Below are 23186 nucleotides of genomic sequence, written 5' to 3'. Positions count from 1 at the left end.
AGATGGAGTCTTCTCGTTTAAGATCCCTAAAACAGTCATCCAGAGAGGCATCCCTGGGCCTATGAACGTAGCTTACGGGTAGAGAATGTGCCTATAAAGTATGTGGAAGGGCTAGGGTTCAGTCCCCAGTGCAGCAAAAAGCAGCCAATCGCCGAGCTGGCCTGATTAGTCTTTGCTCATTGCGATCCGTGTCGCTTGGCTCCTCCTGTTCTCTTTGCTCGCTGAGTAGACACTGAGCTGTGATGATATACCTCCATGTGGTCTGTCCTGTAAGACCTGTCTTGAAAGAATTTCATTTTCCTTAGGATTCAGCTGACCATGCCCAAGACTTAAAGATCTTTGGCTAAAGACTCTTTGGCTAAGAGTCTCTAGAAAGAAGAGGCTCAAAGACCCAGACGTATGTGTCCAAGGCAAGTTGCTTGGGATCTGCTCTTCTCTGAGACACCAGAGCCTGGGTCTTTGCCATTTCCATTGCTAACAATGGTGGTGGTGGTGGTGGAGGAAGGCTCTCAGCAGGGAATGGTGAGAAGGGGCAATGCCTAGCATTAGACTGGCCCAGACTGAAGACTTGGGGAGGATGCTCCACCACCCCTGCCCCTACGCACAGAAGGGCACACTGTATCTCAGCCAAGGGACACTGGTTCCCTTTAGGCTACAACCAGTGGAGAGGAAAAAGCCTTGAAAACAAGCATGCCAAGGTGGGAGGAGCGTGGCCTCTGGGTTCAGATGTTCTCTGCCAACAGTGAACGAGGCATCCCGCCTGGTGTAATTTCAGCAGCCTTGTCTGTAAAATGGGGCTATTTCACTACTATTTCAGATCGGCAGCACCAAGTGCAGCTGAACTCTGTTCCCTGGTCCTCTTTGCTCCAAACCATTTCTTCTCTCTGTAATCTTCTCCCTTCTGTCTCATCCTCACCGCCTCTCACACACACAATCATAACACAAGGTTATCATTATTACTTGACATGTATAATCATTTTGTAGTGCCTTTCCTTCTATTTCTGCTCCGAAGGTGTGATTGGCAGGACTAAAAACCGGCCAAGTGGGGACTTGAATCCAAGCCTCTGGCTCGGGGCCCAGTTCCCTCTCCTTTGCCCCCCCCTCCACATCCCATTCTGCCCCTCATTTTTCTTGAAGGGACCTGACAGCTCCCCAAGCATGGCTATTACACCAGGAAACGTAGGAATGGAGGGCCACCGTGAGGCACAGACACCTGCAGAAAGAAAAATAGGACACTCGAAAAATCACAAGGAGGGCTCTTGGCCGCCATGCACGTCCCTGCTGAGTGGCTCCCACTTCAGCAAGGTGTTCTAAAGCTGGAAGATGAGGTCTGTGCTCTCTTAGGAGCCCACAGCCCAGGAAGACCCATACCGATATTCTTAAGAGGGTCAGCTGCTCCCGCATGCTTGCAGCCCAGGGCCTCAGACATTCATGTGAGTGCCGCCCCCCCCCCTCCACAAACACACAGCCGTCTCACCAGAGGTTCAGTGTTTTGTCTAAAAAGAGGACATTTCCAAATGAAGGCCAGGACAGCGAAATATTGATTTGGAGCAGGTGTGGTCCAGAGACAGCGTGGTTCACTTGCTCACCCCGGCTCCTACATCTTTCCTAGACTCTTACTGACCTCAGCCATCCTCCTGGCAAGCAGAGGGCCCAGGGAGGGAAAATGAAGGGGATGCGGTTCATCAGAGGATGTTGCGTCCTTTCCAGCACTGGGAAGTGTGTGGCTAACACACCCGTGCAGTTCAGGTCCTAAAGCACTGGTTTCTTAAGACAGATGGAGCCATTTTTGTCTTCCCTTCAGGGTGACCCTGGGGGAAGGCATGGCCATGGAGTCAATCCTCATCTCCCTAATAGAGTGAGGGAGGTGGAGGGAACAAAGAGGGAAGTGAGGGCCAGACAGAAGGCAAGAAGAGGCAAAGAAGAAAGGAGCAGATTTCTTTCTCTCCAGCCCCTGTTTCCGCACCCAGGATCTGGCTGAGTCGCCAATGGCTCTCTCACACTTTGCGGAGGTAGATACACATTTTCCTTAGGACCAGTTGTCGGCAGAGCAGGGAAAACACACCAGAACCCTTCATAAATCAGCAGAGGTCACTGCCAAGAGCTTTGTCCACTTGCTGTCCCTGGCGGTGATAAACTCATTGTATTTGGGAAATGGCCAGAGACCCTGAGTCTGATCTTAATTCTTATTCCCAGAAAAAATCTCAGTTCTGGGTTCACCCACCCCCTGTTTACTGTCTTTGTGTTTCCTAGACAAAGCTGGAAGGAACACATTTTCCTGACATCAAAGGCAACATTTCTTTGTTTTGGGGAGGAGGAACAGGACAAGGGAGTCACCAAATCCCTAGGCTGTGGGAAAGCCAGGCTCAAGCCAGAGGGAAGCTGGCGCTATGACCCCCATAGGGGGCCTGGGAGACCTGCAGAGTGTCAAAAGCCTGGTTTGTCAGACCTGAATGCTAGGATGCTAGGGCTACTTCTCTCTCTCTCTCTCTCTCTCTCTCTCTCTCTCTCTCTCTCTCTCTCTCTGTGTGTGTGTGTGTGTGTGTGTGTGTGTGTGTGTACATACTCATGTAGGGTGATTTGAGGCTTCATAATGCTAGTAAAAAGGTATAAGAGAGAGCAAGCTCATGGCAGCTACCCTTCCCTCACACTGCCCTTGCCTGGGTGTGTGACTTTGGAGTTGGCTACTTAGAGAAGGTAACAGTGATGTCCACACTTTGGAGAGTGAGCCATAGCCCACTGTCTGCCTGCTCTGTGGGATCATTCTGTACCGGCTCTACCCCCTCCCCTTGGCTCCTATAGAGCTAAGACACACCTTCTCAGTGTCTGCTCAGACCCTCCTACCTTGGGGAGTCATTTTCCAGTCGATGGCCAGCCATTCCCCACCCAGGAAGATCCGCTCAGCCCCAGCCACACCCAAGCATAGTGGCTGTGCTTGGACACCTTTGCAGCCCTTTGCTCAAATGGCTATGTGCGTCTTGGTGGAGAGTCCTCTTGTCTATAGATGCTAAGTTCTCTTTGTCTTAGTCAGACTACAACCTCACAGTCAGACTCAGCGCCTGGCATCTACTAGATGCTCAATAATATCTGGTGAACGAAGCCATGATTAAGTGTTTAAACACCTTCCTTTTCCTGCTCCGTTTCAGGTGACAAGGTCAGTTTTGTTGATGAACCCAGGTTTTTCCTGGCTGCATTGAGGGAATAGGAATTAAGTAGATCCGGGTTGAAGTCTGTGGCTGAGGTCAGAAAGGCCGGGTTAGGAGAGGTCTCCTCCTACCTTGCCGGGAGCAGAGGGTTGCAAAGCATAGCCTCAGCATTTAGATTCCCAGAAGAAGCCAGAAGCAGCAGTAGAGATGCATTGTTTGGATTTGGAGAGGGTCCAGATCTTGGGACAGGCCTTTGCCGATGACTCAGGAGCCACCGGCTCTGTTAGCCAGACAGAGATGATACTTTATTTTTTAAAAAAGAAAGAAAAAAGACAGTAAGTCATCTTTACTCAGAGTTAACATTTGCACCTACGATTGTAATGGCAGATGTTGGGAGCAGTGAAACCCCAGGTCCTGAATTTCTTGTAATCCCCTGATCTGAGTGCCTACAGCTGCTCTGAGCACGAGACCCTCAGGAGGTCCTGATGGCAAGAGAGTGGTTTCTGGTGGGTTTGGCTGGGGCGTGGCTATCTCTATATAATCTGCCCCTGAACACAATAAAGGGGGCATTCTTGGGGAATTCAAGGATGACCCGTGTCGCTGTCTCTCTGTGTATTTTAACCTCCAGCCCCCTTGCCCAAAGCTTGGGAACTGGGTGCCAGCGCACAGAGCGCAGACACGGGGGTGCGGGGCGCGGCTATTGGAGGCTCCACCCAGATTTCAGGAACTAGGAAACGCTGAGAGGTCGCCCTCAGAAGGTGAGAGTGGATTGGGGTATATGTGTTAATCCTGACGTCCTTTGCTCGGTTTCGGTTTCTGCGCCATGTAGGCAGCAAGTGAAGTTCAACCGAGAAAGAGGGGTAAATGAACAGGGTTGTGCCCGGCCGGAGGGGACGTATGTATTGGGAAAAGATAGAATGTATAGAGCTTAAAAAGATAAATGTGTACAGATGTATGATATGTTGATTGTGTTGTCTTTTGTGTTCTGGTCTGGAGAAAGACATTTGATTCTAGGAACTGCTAAGAAAGGTATTTTGACTTTAAAATATGGGCTTAAGAATTTGTTTTGGAAAGGAGGTTCTGTTTTTGTCTCCGCATACGATGAGAGCCTAAGGATTTATCCGATATTCATGTAGTTCGAATCCCTGAGACCTCCTGTAATGTTGCAGTGGAGTGTGAGCGGCTGCGGCTCCAAGGCCAAGCGGCTCCAGGCAGTCAGGCAGCGGGCGCTGAGGGGCTGCAACGCATGCAAACCCCGGGGCCTGCCTCAAGGACTAACAAGGCAAGAACGCTAGGCCTGCTTCCAGCGTGGGCCTCAGGGCCCATTGGCCTGGACCTCTGTCCCAGCCTGGGGCAACCGGCCAGGACGGGATCCCCCCGCCCCCCCTCCACCTTCCAGCTCGGTGGGGAGGTGCAGCGTCCACCTCTCCCCTGAAGATAATTTAAGTGGGGCCCCTTCAGTGGTTGCAGAGCAGCAAGCCTGCTTCCCTGAGTTCCCCTCCTCTTCATGCACTCAGCTGACAAGAATGAATGAGCCACGGGCATATGGCAGCTGGGGTATGTTATTTAGGGGACTGCTGAAGGAGCGGTGGTTTCTGACTGCTCCTGGGGTCATGGCAAAGCCACTCCTAAAAGTCCCGAGTCTGAAATGGTCACGCACCTCTGTTCACTTAAGGGGAAGAGTGTGTGTGGGAAATAGTATGAGGAACCAACAGTCTCTGGGATACTTGAATCTACCTGTCTTACAGGCTTAAGTTGCTCTCTTGTGTTCCCTAAAAGCCAGTACTCTCCTGAGTACAGGTTCAATAGAGTGTTGGCCAAAGTGAATCAGTAGAGACCAAAAGGCTGTGTGGTCGGGGGGTGGGGGGGGTCTTCTGCTTTATAAAAAATTTAGAGGGGAGATGCTGGAAGCAGTGAGACCCCAGATCCTGAAATTCTTGTAAACAACTTGTTTTCCCCTGATCTGAGTGCCTACAGCTGCTCTGAGCACGAGACCCTCAGGAGTTCCTGATGGCAGGAGAGTGGTTTCTGGTGGGTTTGGCTGGGGCAGTTAAGGATCCTTATATAAGCTTCCCCTGGACACAATGAAGGGGGCATTCTTGGGGAATTCAAGGATGACCCATGTCGCTGTCTCTCTGTCTGTACTGTGTGTGTCTGTGTATTTTAGCCTCCAGCCCCCTTGCCCAAAGCTTGGGAACTGGGTGCCCGTGCACAGAGCGCAGACATGGGGGTGTGGTGCGTGGCAGGTAAATCAATTTAGAGATATCGAATGAAAACCAAGACCAGTGGCACCCTAGATCCAGGCTCTGGGGAAGAGAAAGAGTGTTTGTGCTAAGAGGTTCAGAGGTTCACAGGTTCACAACCCTTCATGAGGATATGATCCTCTCCTCCCAGACAGAGCAAGTAAGTAGTTGCTTAGGCCACTCATAAATTAAAGCAACATTGAACATTAAACTCAAGCAAGCATTTTAGTGAACAAGAAAACCCTGCATTAGCGTGTATTCTGTTTCTATAACAAACTAATGAAGGATACGTGTGTCGCAGAGCAGGAAAGTTTTTGATTCGGTTTTGAAGCCTGAAATTCTAAGATCAGGCAACCCTATCTGTTGGGGCTCTGGTGAGGGCCTTCCTGCTATGTCTCAACATGGCAGGGAGCGTGTGTGAGGAGAGAGGTCATGATGAGAGAGGGGGTGAGAACCCAGCTTTCTTACAGGCACTAACTGGGTTCTGAGCCTTGGGGGAGCATGCTTAAGCTATAGCCAAATCACCCACAGCATGGTGTAAACACAACCAAATGTTTGACCCTGTGGCGGACAGGATGCCTCTCTAAAAGATGAAGACACACTGTCCCTATCATCCAGGGACTTAAACTGGTGTGGGAGGGGCGGGGCTGGATAAGTTCTGTGAGGTTTTCTGAAAAATATTTCACATTAAGGTTGTTCACTGAGAACACAGTCTCCAAAGCAGCCGCTAATTCCGCTGCATTCTTTGCCTGTCCCTTTCCATTGGTGAGAATACCACCCAACTTTATTTTTTTAATTTTTTTGGTTTTATTGTACATTTTTCTCTGCTCCCCTCCCTTCTTCTCCTCTCCCCTTCAACCCTCTCCCATGGTCCTCATGCTCCCAATTTACTCAGGAGAGCTTGTCTTTTTCTACTTCCCATGTAGATTAGATCTATGTATGTCTCTCTTAGGGTCCTCATTGTTGTCTAGGTTCTCTGGGATTGTGAATTGTAGGCTGGTTTGTTGTTGTTGTTTTTTATTTTTTGTTCTTTGTTTTAAGTCTAAAAGCTACTTATGAGTGAGTATATATGGTCTTTTTGGGTCTGGGTTACCTCATGATATATTTTCTAGATCCATCCATTTGCTTGCAAATATAAGGATGTCATTATGTTTTTCTGCTGTGTAGTAGTCCATTATGTAAATGTACCACATTTTCCTTGTCCATTCTTCAGTTGAGGGGCATGTAGGTTGTTTCCAGGTTCTGGCTATAATAAACAATGCTGCTATGAACATAGTTGAGCACATGTCCTTGTGGTATGATTGAGCATCCTTTGGATATATACCTAAAAGTGGTATTGCTGGGTCTTGAGGAAGGTTGTTTCATAATTTTCTGAGAAATTGTCAGACTGTTATCCAAAGGGGTTGTACCAGTTTGCACTCCCACCAGCAATGGAGGAGTATTCCCTTTACCCCACAACCTCTCCAGCATAAGTTGTCATCGGTGTTTTTGATCTTGGCTATTCTTACAGGTGTAAGATGGAATCTCAGTGTTATTTTGATTTGCATTTCTCTAAGGATGTTGAGCATTTCCTTAAGTGTCTTTCAGCCATTTTAGATTCCTCTGTTGAGAGTTCTCTGTGTAGGTCTGTACTCCATATTTTATTGCATAATTTTTTTTGATGACCAATTTCTTGAGTTCTTTATAGTTTTGGAGATCAGACTTCTGTCTGATGTGGGGTTGGTGAAGATCTTTTCTCATTCTGTAGGCTGTCATTTTGTCTTGTTGACCATGTCCTTTACTTTACAGAAGCTTTTCAATTTCAGGAGGTCCCATTTATTGTTTCTCTCAATGTCTGTGATATGGCCACCCAACTTTTGTAAATATGGGGCATCTTAGGAAGAAAGAAGCTGATCCCAGGACCCTTTGGGGCTCTGCTGGGGATGGGCTACAGATATTCCTGGTATAGCCAATGTTATTTCTTCTGTTCCATTTTCATTTTTGTTTTTCATTATTTATAACTGACAGATAAAACGTCATCTGTTTTCATGGTGTACAACATATTTTAACGTGTGTACACTGAAAATGTCTGAATCAAGTAATCTAACATGGTTATCATTCCACAGGCTGTTTTATTTTAATTAAGTAAACTTTAAATCAAAATTTCACAATGACCAGATACTGTGAACTGTAGTCAGCCATGGTGTACTCTAGATATGCTGAACTTATCCCTCCTGTCTAAAGGAAGTGTCTCCTGTGGCCAGCATCCCCCAGGCTCCCTCCCCTGCACACGGCAGTCTCTGGCAGCGGTCTCTCTCTCTCTCTCTCTCTCTCTCTCTCTCTCTCTCTCTCTCTCTCTCTCTCTCTCTCTCTCTCTCTCTCTCTCTCTGCTTTCATGAGTCTGATGTGTTAGCTTCCCGTGTAAGCAGAGTCAGAATTTGTTATTCTGTGCCTGACTCATTGCATTTCACCTAGGTGGTTCATCTACACCTTGGTAAAGGGCAGCTTTCCTCCTCAAGGCTAAAGACTGTGTGCGTGTGTGCGTGCGTGTGTGTGAGTGTGTGTGTATTGTGTGTGTAAAATATATTTCCCACATGTCCTTTATCTGTTTGTAAACTGATGGGCACCTTGATTAATTCTGGGTCTTGGCTATGTGTCTTTTATGCTGGGTCAGGAGACGTCTTGGCACAGTCTGGCCATTGTTCCAGGATTCTCTAGTCAGGCTACAGCCACCCCCAACCCCCCAAAAAATTCCTGCAGTCCCCCACCTTACCCCAATCCTCAGGGCTAGAAAGAGAGAACTGGATACTTTTCTTGAGAACCTGGGTTTGATTCCCAGTACCCACAACTGTCAGTTCCTGGGGATCTGATGCCCTCTTCTGACATCTTATGGTACACAGACATACATGTAAGCAAAACACTGTTACAAATAAAAATTATTTAAAATGAAGAAAAAAACGTGATCTCCCCAACTGATGTGAGGTCTCTGCCACCTCCATACAAGGTGTCCTCTGGGAAGAGAAGCCAGAAAGAGGCTCCCAGGGGTAAGCCCTGACTTCCAGCTGGGTTGTCTCTCCTCACTGACCAGAACTCCATTCCCTTTGGCACTGAGGCCATTGCCAAGCTTTCTGAAGGGGCAGGGAACACTATAAGGGACAAAATTTCCTTTACCAGGCCAGCTGCCAACTAATACTCCACCATCTTGGATGGCCCTACTCTCCCTCCCTGTATCACTACTCTTGGGCCAGACAGGCTCACCTCCATAGACAAACCATCCTTCCTCCATGCCTCTCTGTTTGCAGGCCGGGACTGTCTGCCTTTGAGAAGAATAGACTCTGAGAAATAACGTGTGCCTGGAGGAGTTAGTTGCAAGCCAGGGGTCATATGCTGGGCCAAAGGTGTGGGTCTTCTCAGAGCCTTGGGGACGCAGCCACAGCAGTAGCCTCCTCCTAGATGCTGCCCTTAGGCCTGGCGTGTGTGCCCAGATGCTCTATGAGCCAGTCATGAAGGGTCGCCTTCCAGACCAAAATGATGGCCCTGATGTACACAGGCCGATTCAATCATATTGTTTCCGTGTGTGTGTCTCTGTGTGTGCACATGCAGAAGCCACAGGTGGATGTCCAGTATCCTGCTCTATTAAGTCTCCACTTTATTTCCTTGAGACAGAGTCTCACTGATACGAAAACTAGACTGGCAGCCAGCAAGCCCCAGAGATCCAACCCACCCGTCTCTGCCCCCTACTGCACTGGATTTGTAGGTACCCACAGCCATGCCCAGCTCTTTACATGGGTGCTGGGAGTTCAAACTCAGGTCCTGATGTTTGCACAACATGAGCTCTTATCCACTGGACCGTCTCCCTCAGACCTTCTAGGCTACTTTTTGAAGCTGTACTTTTTAGAGACACTTGTAGACTCCCGGAAAGTTGTTAAAGACCTACAGAGATGGACCCTTCATCCAGCTCCCCAGTGGTAACATCTTGCAACTCTGGAGTAGAGTGATTATTGTAACTTATTGTAATAATGGCGCCGCCATCCATTGATTTTTGTTCAGGTTTGCCAGTTGTATTTGCACTCACGTATGTGTGTGCTTCATTTTTCACATCTGTATCACCTGTGCAGATGTGCCAAGATACAGAACCACCCGTCACCACAAAGATCCTTCCTGTTGCCTTGTCTAACCACCTATTGCCCCATTCCTAACTTCTGGCCACCACTAATCTGTTCTCTAGCTCTCTAATCTGTCCTTTCAAGACTGTTCTATAAATGAGATCAGATGGTATGCCTGAGGAGCAACGTTTTCACTGGTCATATTTATTTACCTTGCGAGTCTCCCCAGTTTTGGAGCAATACCAGTCGTTCATTCTCTCCAGCTGTTGCTACTGCAGCTTTAACCACTGCAGACCCCAACATGACACTAAGACCTGATTACAAATCCTTTGAGATACAGACCTCTTGCTCTGTAAGAGAAAATGTCATTTTGCTTGTTTATTTCTTGACATGTGACATGGGAGAGGTGGGACACACCGCAAGTTTTCCTAGCTCCGTTCAAACGTCCCTAGGTTCCTGTGCCCGCCCACCCCCAGGTCAGGCGGATTGTTGCGTGCTTTAGCTCCAGCTGACAGTTCTTTCTTTCCCTACTCTTCTCCCTTCCCCAGGAGCACATCTACAAGCTGATGAAGAGTGACAGCTACGCTCGCTTCCTGCGGTCCAATGCTTACCAGGACCTGTTGCTGGCCAAGAAGAAGGTATCTTGGGAAGGGCAAGCTTGTCTTAGCACTGTTGACTCTCGCTGCTGCTTGCTGCTGGTGTAAAATGAGAATATCATCCCTTGGGTTTTGTTTATTTACTTTTCTTTTCTTCTCTCCCCTTTTCTGTCTGCCCCTCTCCAATCAAAAACAAGTGAGGAAGGTTACTGTCCCAGCCTCCCCCGATACCGAGGATACGGCATTCTGCCTCCGTGTTCCCATTCCCTCTGTCTGCCTGTTTTGCCTACAGTGAGAGGAGGGTGACCAAAATACCATTGCCACAGTGGCTCGACTCCAGAATGTCAGGTTGGCAGTGACCCAAGCAAATCTCTTAGGACAGCAAAGAGATTTTTCACTGCCAGTTCCCTTCAGTCATTCCCAACAGGTCCTTCCTCTCCAACCTGACTAGAAAGGGAGCGTATGAAGTGAGGATCAGGACACCCCCACCCCCCACCCCGGGAAAGAAAGTCTTGCCAGTTTTAACAGATCCACCAGACATCTGAATCATCACTAAAATAGGGCATTGGTCCCTTCTCGTCATAGCCTGGCTCACCATTTCTCTGAAGTTTTTCCCGGTTACTTTAACTAGGAAGTAACCACCTCCCAACCACTTCCTCCTCCTCTTCCACTTGGAATTAAATCATGGCTCTTACAGCCCTTGGAGACTTGGTTCACAGAGCCCGGAGCCCCTCAGCATGCGGGTGATGAGAGTGCCTGGAAGGGGTGGGGAAGGAATGTAAGAATGATACATGGGCTAGGAAAGGGGAGGGCAAGAGGCAGGGCTCATGAGTCTGGTGAACACGCCAACCTTCTGGACACTTCCGCTCCAACCTGAAGGCCATGTGTGGTCAAGTGTAACTCAACTTGCTCTAGATTCTACAACTTCCATTCTCACTGCACACGCACGCACACACGCACACACGCACACTTCTCTTCTGCTGGTATCCAAACCCTAGTCCCCAAACACATGGTTGTCCATCTGCAGGCTTTCTGTTGGGCTACCTTTTCAGCCTCACACTCTTCTCTGTGTACTGACAATTGTACCACATGTTTGCCTATCTGCCCATCTGGTTGGTACCATATAACTCCAGGGTCCTAGAGAGCATTTACTTCTACCTCCTTGTTCTTACACCCCCACCTCTTGTCCTAAGAATCCTAAGACTCTGAGAAAATTGAAAGACCTTCCAGAAGTTCTACTGTCAAAAAAGCTCAGCTCTGCTACTTTCCAAGCCCCTATTGGAGTTGAGCTCGTGGGATGGAGAATATGAAACCTTTGGCCAATTCCCTTTTTGGAGGATGGGTTCCTGTAGATGGGGGATGAGACTCCCACACACACAAGTGGTTCTGCTGCCCACTTTTTCAAGCACTGGAAGAAAGATCAAGGTCATAGAGACTTTGGGCACTTAAATCCTAAGTCTCATGGGAGAAAGTCAAGGGAAGATTTATTTTATTTTTTATTTCTTGAGACTCAAGTGTCCTAAACTGACCCCAGTTAGGGCTCATTTAAGGCTCTAGCAATTTCACCAATCTGTGCCTAGCTACATAAGCATTTAGAGTGAAGGTCAGACGCCATTTAGTCTCCCCAAGATTGTGGGGAGGGAAGATGCACCTCAATCCAGGAAGCGGGCTAAACTAGCTGAGTTCGCAGATCCCTCCCAATGCAGCAAACAGTCAGGAGGCCAGGGGAATGGGGCAGCAACTAACCCCTTCGAGGGAAAGGTTGCAAATGAAGTTCAGTAGTTACCCCACAGCCCTCAAATTAAAGGATGTTCTCCTGGCAGAAAGCCAGGGTACCTGCTCATCTCTTCAGTATGGAGCAGTTATTTCCCCAGACAGTGGTGCTTTCCCATCCATGTCTTCCTGAGAGTCTCCAGGCACCAGACTTGTAACTCAGCACCTTCAGGAAGGCCCAGAGCATCCTCCGATTCCAGTGGTGCTGCGGTTTATCCTCTGATGGCGTGTGAGATCTCCACCCTCCCTCCAGCCCCAGAGATTAAGAATCAGCCTCCTGTTTCAGCTGAGAGCCATGCCTGGTAGAGTCTAGAAGCACAGACTTATGCTCTGACTTCTGCTCTGTTGTAATGGCTCTTCCTCTTTTCTGCTATCCTCAGAGGAGAGGGGTGTTGCTCTGGAGAACTAGATTCTAAAGGAGGGTGAACTGGATTTTGATTGACAATGATGTAGCAGTGATGATGGGTTTCCATAGCAGCTCAAGGGAAACCCAACTGTGTGGCCAGGGGATAAGAGTAACAGGTCTAGAACTTGCTTGACTTGACTCAATATCTGCCCTCTGGTGTCTTTAGGATGAGAGCTGAGCTTTGTCCCCCTCCATAGCAGACTCTGGGTATGGACCAGACATGGATCCCACAGATCCTATCTGAGAAGAAAGCCCAGCCCAACTCTATGGTCACATGTCATTTGTCTTGTGTTTTCCTTCTGCAACTTCATCTCTGTCTTTCGGAGCTTGGTTAAGTCAGTAGGGGGCATGGGTGGATGCCAAAAACGGCTGCCTTTGCCTGACCCCTGTTTCCAGCACATTCTAGACCTACAGACAGCTGCTTCTTCAGTTCCCAAGTTGCAAGTATTTGTCGTGTGTGTGTGTGTGTATACACACACATGCACACGCACGCACACATGTGTGCCTGTGTGTGTCCTCTGAATTTGTCAACCTTAGGCTGAAACAGGGCTCTAAAGACAGAAGGCATTTGGGATAGAATTCCATTCTTTCTGGGTAGGAAACTTGGGGAAAGGTTCAGGCAGGCACCATATCTCTTCCTCCTGAGAGGCCTGTAGTAGAACATTTTTGGCTTTTGCCTTCTCTTGCCTCTGCTCCTTGAACCTGAACTAACAGTTCCCCCAGGAGGATGCTGAGCCTCCTGAAGCCATCCCCAGTTCAGCTTAGAAGTGTTACCACTTGGGACCTGAGAAACTGTTTTCTGCTCAGAGCTAGGCTTGTTTCCCGAGGCCTCAGCCCCCTTTGTCATTGCAAAGTACTTGAGTAGCCTCTGCTTGCTCTCAGGACACAGAAAATCATTAGGAAGGCGCTGAAGTTAGCAGCTGTTCCTCTAGGCAGGAAAATCCTCAAGAGAGAAAACAGTCCTGACCCACACTCACAGATGAATTCAGGACTCAGCCCTGGCTGCTTCCAGAGTCCCATTGGGATCCCAGCACCGCCATACATGGATAGCCCTCAGAGCTAGTCTGTTCTGTGTCACCACTCGGAGGCCCAGGGGCCTCCTGGCCACAACCACCCAGGGCTCTGCTTCTGAGCCCAACTGAGAGAGTAACGAGCAGCCATCTTGAATGGCCACCAGGGCACTCCAGAAGGCAAAGGCCCTGCAGTACCACCCATGGCCCTTCTATAAAAGCCCATTCCCTCCTCTCACTCCCCTGGGCGCCAGAGAGGCAGTGTGTTTCTCCGGGGCTTCTGTTTTCCTACTCTTCATCAGCTCTGCCAACAGCTCTGGCCGCTTCTCTCTGCCCGTTTTGCCGCATTTGGCTTTTGTGTTTAGTTCTTTAGCTGTGGCTGCTGCTGTTTAGAAATCACGTGAAAGCTGAAGATTTTTTTCCCCCTGTATTTTTCTTCCTACCCCCTTTTTTTTCCTCCCCCTTAAAGCCAGAAAGTGAGCAAGGTCGTAGAACTTCCCTAGAAAAGTTCACGCGCAGTGTGGTAAGTTCAGCCGGTGTTCTGCCCTCCATGTTCCTTTTGCTTTTGGTTTTGGGTTTTCAGATCTTTTTTGTCCTGTTTTTTCTTCTTTTTCTTTCTTTCTTTTTTTTTTTTTTTTTGGTGGGCGGGAGTCCAGTGCTTCCCCTCCTCTCCCCTCACTCCTTTCTTTTGCCAGTGTCTGCAGCTTCTCTTCCAGGGATGGGATTGCAAAAAGGGCAAGCATCCCCCCCCCCACACACCTGCTGCAGAAGGTTCACAGCTCAGGGCCCAGCCTGTGCCCGGCCACAGGATGGGATCTGTGGCCTCTTTTTGAGGCTCTGAGGAGGAAGGACCCTTACTGCTCCTGGGGCTGGGGCTGGGGCTGGGCCATCTGAGCATCTTCTTCAGCGGCTTGGGGAGAAGGCCTTGGAACAAACCACGAACCAAATTGGCTGAGAACCATCACTCGCCTCAAAAAAAAAAAAATCCAAATTTCCCTCTGTGAACCCTGACCGTCGTGTTAGTGTGGGTCGCTGCTGTTGCTGCAGTGTAGGCGGCTTTTGCTGTGTGCAGGAAGCAACCGCGCTGCATGGGGTGTGGCACTGTGGTCCAGCTGGTGTGTGTGTGTGCGCGAGCTAGTGGCCTCTGCATGAGTACCCATAGCCCTTGAGGTCCCTTGTCAGCCTCATTTGCATAGTGCGGCCTGGGGAGGAAGACAGTTACTGAGTCCCATAATTGTGCCAAGGGTTTACCAATCTCCCCAGTCCCTAATTCTGATAAAGGAGTACAGACAGGATAGAAGTTCCCTGTCCCTGCAGGGAAATGGCCTTTCCCCTTTCCACAACAGCTTGGTGAGGCAGCGACACGAAGGGAGGCAGGTAAGAGCAGTCCGTGAGGTCCCTATGGGATCTATGCCATGGCTTACATGGCACAGGGCAGAAACATCGCCCCTTCCCATGGTGGCTTCTTCTCCAAGCCTAAGACTGGATGCATACTGACTGGTCTAGAAGAAGCCATTGAATTCATGGAACCCTGCCTGTACTATTAATATCAAACTATCAGCAACCAAAATAGCAGTTGCAGGGCACTTGGAACTGGCCACCTTGCTCTTCCCAAAGAGCGGGACCCACCGAGGCTAACTTGCCTTGTTTCCCCACCTCTGTGGAAGAGCAAAGTCCTTGTAAAACATGACTGCTGTATGATTAGTGCCCTTTCAGTGCTTTCTGGGTTGACAGCTACGTAGCCATTTTCCTGTCGTAGCAGGATGCATTTTAACGACATGTAACCGTGATTTTGAATCCACCAAATGTATACATCATCACACCTCAGGGGAGGTAGGTGGCAATTAAAAGAGCGAAGCACCTCTCTGTCTTGGTAGGCTTTCTCACAAGAGAAAACCTGCAGACCGGGAGACCTGTTGGCCCCTTGTCCTTACAGCTGGTTTGCTGTGGTCATGAAGGTGACACATGCACTGTCAGAGGCCAGGCCCGTTGGACCTCTTCATAGGCCACCACAATGGCTTCATAGAAAGCGGGGGGGGGGGGGGGCTTTCTGTATTGAGCTGTGGCCTGGCTGCCGTAAATAGGAGAGGTTTAGCGATTGAGCCGACAAGTTAAAAGCAAGCCATAGAGGCAACCAGGACTTTCAGGTGCAAATTGAGAAAAGGGAGCTTTCTTTGTGGTCTCGCTGAGCTTGGACAGCCCTGTGCACGCTCTTTAGGTAGACAGCGAGGACGAGGTGTATGTGGACAAGATGTGCGGGCTTCTTCAGGTTGCTTCCCATGAGAAGTGGGTATCAGGAGAGGCAAAGACAGTCTCAGCGAAGATCTGTGAAGGGCATTTATTGGTGTCCCTTCACCTCGGAAGTATTGTCAGATCAGTGGACCTCAAAAGTCTGTTGATGAGCAGAACAGGAAAGTGCCTGCCTCTCCGTATGGCTGGCATGCCATGTGAATTCACAAAGAAACGGCTGGAAAGCAGAAAAACAGCCAAGCTCTTGAGACTTAGGCATTTATGTGGCAAAAGGCCCCAGGTTTTAGAGCAATTCCCAGAGATTCTTTCATGAAGGGAAGACTCTACTAGGTGATACATTTGGGCTTTCTGATTCCGTGATAGCCGCGGATTGCCACTGACCCTTCCCTGCTCCTTGTGAGCTGTAGGTAACACCCCAACCCCAGAGACCATCTTTCTGATTCTGCTACTCAAACTCAGGGTCTCAACATCCCAGTATTTTAACCAACCCATAAATATGCCTGTTTTCTGAATATGATATACATACAAAGTGTTCAGCTTCTCTAGAAGGTTTACATTGTTCCATAAAGATGAAGAGGAGGAGGAGGATAAGAAAGGAAAGGAAGATTTTCTTGTGTTTCCTCTGCTTACCATGAACAAAACGAAGGGCTGGTTTGGTATTTCCATGTCCCTGAGATCGATAAGCAGACCATCCATATTCGCCACTGATGGAGAACTTGTAGGGAAAAGCAAAGCAGTTCACTAATAAGGGCATGGGGCTGAGTGCCATTTAGAATTAATCAATTGACGGTGGATTTTATCCAAGTGGCTAGAGAGCCTAGTCAGACTGTGAGTCCAGGAAGTCCAGAATTCTCCCCCGGAGAATTCGTTCCTTGATAAAGGAGGAACAGCTGCAGAGAGAAGGCTGAGTCTCAGGACATGTCATGACATTGAGGGAGCTGTCTGTCAGAGGCCAAAGACATCCATTCCTAAGGAGTAGCTGAGCATTCCATGGAGGCGTTCCTAAGGCCACGCTCTTAGAGTGCAGAGGCCTGGCTATTCGGTGAAGCGGTGCTGGGAGGGCTTCTCCCTCCAGCGGAAGTTTTATTTGAAGTCACCCAGGGCTTTAAGGTGCCAGGAAAATGTGGAGGGTGTTGTGGCCAGCATTATGTCATCTGGCAGACTGGGACCATATAGCGTACCTAAAACCCTGCTTCTCTGACGGCAAAGGCCGGGATCAGAATCCGGGGTGGCCTGCAGCTAACCTGTAGTAGTGCACTCTGCCTTAGAACTCCCTTTGGTGGGCCCAGCCCCGTGTGCACCCCTCAGGCCGTTCATCACAGGCTTTTCTCGGCCTCCACCATCAGCCGCCTGTGCGCAGTGAGTAATCCACCACTGTCCACGGGGCCCTTGTTCAACGAGCTCTAGCTTCAGAGAGGATGATGATACACTGTAACTCCTCAAAGGGCTTTTCAAACATGGAATTGGACCAAAGGATCCTGTTTTAGAAAAGTCTAGAATCCAAGAGAGGTAGACAGCAAAGGTGGAAGGTGCAGAGAGACCAAAGAAAGGGGCAGACAAACTCAGAATTGCTCAGAAGATAGCATATTAGGGACTTACTGACAGGAGCATGCTCTGAGTAGCAGGAAGATGAGAGTCCTACACTCCAAGGTAAGAGAAAGGGGCCATGTGTGCCAAGCCAGACAAAAATGGGCCTTAGCTAAATAAAATGTACCAGGACTTTTTCAAACACTCTTAACGTATATCAACCGAGACGCGGTCCAGGTTTCCATGGCCAGTACCAAATGCTCGGTTGACTAACTCTGTCTTACATGTTTTATTTTATTCACTGGGGGAATGTGTCTGGTGCCCATGAAGTCCAGACAAAGGGGTCAGATCCCTTGGCTTCAGGGTCACAGACAGGTGTGAGACCCCAGATGTGGGTACCGGAGGGCTGAACTCAAGTCCTCTGCAGGAACAGTGCACACTTCAACTGCTGTTGGGCTGACCATCGCTGCTAGGTTGGTCCATCCCATGTCCTGTGGAAGGCATCTGGCCAAGGTTCCCTAGCATGCAAGGTGGCAGTTGTCAAGAGGTCAGCAGCGGGGTCAGTCATCAGGGCAGGGATCCCTTCGTGAGCCAGAGTCCATCTCTTGCTGGTCTTTCTACAAGGGCTGTAATATTTGACACAGGCATTAGGAAACACCTGACAATCACTGTGGGCTGCCTTTTGTGCTATCCCCTCTGGGGTCCTTTGGTGGGAAACCCATCACGCACCTTGAAGGGGAAGGGTATGTCCAAATGCAGACCACTGTCCAGGGCCCACTGGCCTGCCAGACTCTGCTGCCTTCCTGGCTTTGTGGTCGAGGGATGATAGCACATGGGAATAGAAGAGGGTGGGCAGCCAGAAAGTCTCCTCACACCGATCTCACTTTGATGTTGATAGCTAACCCTAGACAGATAGCAGGCTGACATCTCCGCAGGGCAGGGCCATGATAAAGAACCAGGGGATTCTGGAGAGGCAGGAGAGGTGAGAGGAAGTAAAAGAGGCTCTAGCCCAAGAGCAGCGGCAATGCCATTTCCTCTTTCGGATGGCAGCTGAAGCCATCTGGTGTGAACTCTGAGCTGGGGAGGAGGAGAAAGTCCCCTGTCCCTTGTACATAGTATCAAGGAAGACATCTCAGAGTGTGGCGGCATTTGAGTGGAACAAAATGGTGGTCCCGGTGTAGCTGGCAGCCACACCCCTTTACCTTCCCCACTAAAGCTCCAGCTACCCCTTAAGACTTGCATCTGTTTTAATTATGAGCGGCAAAGACAGAACACAAGTACCGAGCGGGGCCAGGGAAGGAGGGTGGCTGTGCTATGGTATTTCTTGGACTACAGGAGGGCTGGAAGCAGAGGGCTCCTTGGCACATGACCAGTGGCATCTCTGACTATGGGCTTTTTGTCCTGCCTGCCAAGAAATGCAGGGTGGGGGTAGAGGAAGTCAGGTGGAGATGAAACCCAGGGAATCAGCCAGCTGTCATTCCCCTGTCCCCTCCCTCCTCAACAGACAGCTAGAGAACCTGCTGGATGTAGGACTCAGCCTCTCCCTGGGCCCTCACTCCAGGCAGCTCTGAGGGACATAACTTCATCTCCAGGTCGGGGCCTTCTGGAAGGGTTGGGGAACCAGGGCAGTTGACCCTGTGACTGGCCTTCTGGAAGGGTTGGGGAACCAGGGCAGTTGACCCTGTGACTGCATCACTTGCTCCCAGGGTTGCTTTCCTTCTGCCTCACCATTTCCTGAGGAACGGCCTGGTGAGGATGAGTCTGCAAATGCTTAGACCTGGACCTCGGTCGGAAAACCTTCTCAGGTCTCTAGCTAGAGACAACTGACACAGCTATACAGGACTGCCTTTGATGGCAAACAGTCCTCGGGTCCTTTTGAAACCATAGTGTTCCAGACGTTAGAAGCAGCCTCTCCCATCTAATCCAGCCATAGGGGTATTATAGCTAGAGACAGCTGCCATAATACATGGGTGGGGAGGAGTGAAGGTCTGTGTCCCCAGAGCAGCCTCAATGCCTCCTGGGCCTCCTCGATGCAGAGTAGCAACTGCCTTGCTGTGTGATCCCAGGCAAATGACTTATCCTGGAGAATTATTGTCCCCTGCCCTGCCTTCCCTGTATAATAACTTGGACTGGTTAATCACTGGCGTTCCTGTCTAGTTGGAAATGTTCTGCAGGTGTGTGCCCCACTCCACACTGGGACTCCTGAGCCGTATGAATCATTCCCGAAAGTCGGAGAGAAGCTGCCTTTTTGTCCCATTAGTTACCTGACTCAGACATGTCTGACAGCCCTGGAGATTAGGAGGTGAGCGGTGGCTAGAATGGGAGTCAGAAGTATTTACAGACCCCAGACAGGCACCAGCAGGAGGACTGAAGCCACACCTCCCGGTCTTACAGGACAACCCATGGCTCACTCCTGCACTGAATAGCCGGAGAGCAGGCAGAGGTCACACAGAACAGGGAGCGGTGCCATCTTGCCTTGCCAGCTCAGCACTCCCTCCTTCGGGTTGGGATGTCTGGGGGCAAGTGGTTCAGGTCAGCTAGGCAGGACAGTGTCCCAGTGCTGCTGCTGCTAAATAGGGGTGCCATATACTGCAAGACCAAGAATGAAGTGTGGCCATCTGGGACTCATCACTATGCCCAGTACTTTGACAGGGGACCCTGAGTCTGAGCACGTTTTGAGATGAGTAAGGGGATCTGGGAGACAAGGATGTCACCGTTACCGTCAGTGGGAGGCGAAGCCTCCTCTATTCTCGGTCCTCTGTTCCGGCCCATGGGAAGTGTGGTAAAGCACACAGTTTGTAGCTATAAAATTGAAAGCGTAGAAGTCTGTTTTTCATAAGCTGTAAAAGCAACTGAACCAGCAGGGCTGCTGGAAGGCAGGGACAACACCCTGGTGAACTGATCAGCGGCATCAGGGTCTGTTTGGTGGTTTCTATACATTGTCATTTGGGGGCAAGTCATCATCCCTAGGCCCTGACACCAGAACCCCAGTTGTTACAACTGAGGATACAATCTGACAACTGAAAGCACTCCCCAAAATGCCCTGGCCACCCAGTACCAGTTCAGAGAAGAACTATGCGTATAGTTCGGCATCAGGACACTGGAGTAAGCAAGTCTCTGGGATGCCCTCCCTCCCCTCAGCCCCCACATCACTGTTCCTGCCTTTCCCGGACCCCAGTGTGCCTCACAGCCGACTGAAACTCCAAGTCCTCTGAGGCAGAAGGGCTCAGCTGGCAGCTGATTTCGATCCAGACCTCATCCCTGCCAGTCTCCCAGTGGGCAGGCTAGGGGCAGACTGTCTGTGCCAGGCAGGAATCTATTTTGGGAGGTGACCTGAGCCCTTTGCCATCCTGTTGCCTCCTGACCACCCCCACTTAGGAAAGTCATCGTGCTGGGAAGTGATCCCTCTTTAGCGGTGGCCGGTGGGGTTGTGGGATTTCCAGCCTGTTCCTTGTCACTGTGCTACCAGACTCTGGCACTTGTCCCCATGCACCCACATGGGGACCTCGTGGGCTCCCATCTGTCCAGTGAGAAGGCAGATCACTCAAGAGACTGTGTATGCCTCTTTAGGGGACAAACCCACCCTGGTCCTGTCAGCAGGACAGACTAGAGAGAGCCACTTCAAGGCATTACTGGGCTTATAGGTCCTGGAAAGAGGACGAGACTACCTATCCCAAGGTCAAGGAGACTGGATGCTGTCTGTTGTCCAAACTGGAGAGTTGAAAGAGAAGTAGGGAAGCTAAAGATCAGAGGACTGGCAAGCAAGGCCATAAGACGTGCAGATCTTCCCCCGGCTTAATGAGTCACTGTGAAAACAAAGGAGTAGGTGCTTCCCTTTGTTAAAGCAGCTAGGATGTCTCAGGTTGCCGTGGTGTCGCAGGAGGAGGGCACACCTACGACGTACACATTGTAGGGAAAAGTCTATAGGATGCTGCTTGGAAGCCAATGGCCACCCGGGACACTGAAGGAGAGCAGAGCAAGCTCAGCAGAGGGGACTTTCAGTGCCCGGGCATCTTTCATAAAGCCAAGGAGAGAAGGTACTGGGGCATTGATGGCAGCTCCCTATTGGGTGGGAAGATAGACAGGGCCCAAACAGCAGTGGGTCTGCCACTCTCCCTCAAGGCGGCCCTGTCCTTGTGAGTGCAGCAGCAGCAGCAGCAGCAGCACAGTCTCAAACAGGAGCGGGCCTCGTTGGTTTAACATTTGGCAGGGCATTCTGTTCTCCTTTTCCTGGGTGACCCTAGTGACATCCTACTACTGGGGAAAAAAAAAAGAAAAACTGTTAGATTTCAACCCAAAGATCGAAACTAATGTTGACTTCTGCCCTCTTCTCCAACCTATCATTTCTAGCTTGAGGCTCTGATAACAGAAATGGAAATGCTCACAGGCCAGAGGAGTGCTCCCTGCCTTGTGCTGCTCTGGGCATCTTCATGCTAACCTTCTGTATCCTATCCAGGGTTTTGATGAGTCAGAAGAAATTCAGAAGAGAAAGGGATTGTGAAAGTCATGACAAGGGAGACAGGAGTAGATAAAGATGTCTGGCCATGCCGGGCGGGTGGTGGTGGCGCACACCTTCAATCCCAGCACTAGGGAGGCAGAGGCAGGTGGATCTCTGTGAATTGAAGGCCAGCCTGGTCTTATAAAAGCTAGTTCCAGGACAGGCTCCAAAGCTACACAGAGAAACCGTGTTTAGGGGCGGGGGTGTCTGGCCTCAAGCAAACCTGATGATCATCTTTGTTTCCCAGAATAAATGGGCCATCTAGACGTGCCCCAATGGGTAAAGTAGAACAGGTGGATAGAAGACGTGGGGAGAATGTTCTGACAGCGTTTATAAGCTCCACGGTCCAAGAACATTGCACGGGAGCTTTCTGCACTAAATTCCATAATGTCTTCCAATTGGAATTTCCCAGGCTATGCTAATTACTTAAGGGGTCTCGCCATGTTTAATTGAGTGGTCTACAAGCGGTGGGAAAGGTGAATGGGTTATAAGCAGGGAGCTTGCTGAGAGCGGAGAAGAGGGATCCATGAGTCTGCCTTGGAAAAAGCAAGTAAACACGACACACAGAAAGCAAGGGAAATTGAAGCTCCAGAATTTCTGCCCTCCTTACATCTTCCATGCCTCTCCCCTTCGCTGACCTTGACCATTTGCTGCTGCTGCAGCAGCTGAGCCCTGGGCAACAGGACTCTCTCCTCTGCATGCCTGAAAGGAGGTCAACTGGCGAAGGGCACAGGGGGCTGGGCACAGTCAGGAGCAGAGAGCATCCCGGCCCTGGGTTGGAAAAAGCATGGCTTGTCACAGTTCCCATCAGAATGGGTATTTTGTTGAAAGCAGAAAAGCATTGGTCTTTCCACCCAGTGCCACTGCGGATTCCAGGCGAGGCAGCAGACAGCACCAGGAGCCTAGCATGCCCCCAGGGGCTTCCGACCAGAAAAAGACTGCCCTCCCTGCCCACCCCTCCTCCCTGGTCCCACCTAGGGAGCCCATCTTAGACCTGGCTCTGGGGAAGGAAGGGCTTTCATGTCACATTCTTTTCAGCTGTCCTAGAACCAACCGGATTGTAGATGACACTCCCTCCAGCTTCACCAGGGGCTGCTTTCAGCTCATCCCAGGATTGCGTAATTATGGTGATTACAGCTCATGGCTTTTTCCCTCTCTTCATCTTTTGCTTTCAAATTCGTTGAGGCCTCTCATTAAACATGGCGATCCTGAGAAAGTCAGCAAAGTTTTAACAAGATTTTTTTTTTTTAACACAGAAGAAAGCTCAGACAGGGTGGGTGATTGTTATGTTCTCAGATGGTCCTTTAAATCCCCGATCAGGAGCAGCAGGGGGCCTTGACCTAGGAGGTATGGGCGGGGAGATTCAGGGATCCAGGGGCACCTGCCTCCAATCGTCATCTCTCCCACAAACAGAGGGCTCGTAGACCCTCCATGTCTTGTTGAACACACAGACTAGCCAGCGAGAACCAAAAGCACAGCCCTGTAGTCTGCAGGTAGAGTTGGTACTGGGTGATAGCTACGATATGGTTCCAGAGCATCTATAAAGAACGTGAAGAAGAGGCAACCATTATTCTATGTGGGTGATCATGACCAGAGGTCATATACTTGGTGGAGGTTTCCTTGGTAATGATACAGAGCTTCAGAGCCCATCA

General features: G+C 49.9%; 1 protein-coding gene across 7 annotated transcripts in view; it reads left to right on the top strand.

Moving 5' to 3' along the window:
* Nucleotides 1-23186, top strand: part of Rgs6 (regulator of G protein signaling 6) — a 531193-nt gene that overhangs the window by 493609 nt on the left and 14398 nt on the right. For 5 of the 7 annotated variants that reach the window (XM_075947415.1, XM_075947412.1, XM_075947417.1 and 2 more), the window contains exons 16-17: nucleotides 10023-10112; nucleotides 13729-13782. In XM_075947415.1, the coding sequence (XP_075803530.1) occupies nucleotides 10023-10112; nucleotides 13729-13782 (144 nt within the window). The remainder of the gene's footprint in view (nucleotides 1-10022; nucleotides 10113-13728; nucleotides 13783-23186) is intronic. The other 2 variants (XM_075947418.1, XM_075947419.1) reach the window with 1 other exon arrangement.

Source organism: Microtus pennsylvanicus, chromosome 14 (genome assembly GCF_037038515.1).
Source record: "Microtus pennsylvanicus isolate mMicPen1 chromosome 14, mMicPen1.hap1, whole genome shotgun sequence".
In the NCBI taxonomy this organism is placed as follows: domain Eukaryota; kingdom Metazoa; phylum Chordata; class Mammalia; order Rodentia; family Cricetidae; genus Microtus; species Microtus pennsylvanicus.
This window is presented reverse-complemented; position numbering and strand designations above follow the sequence as displayed.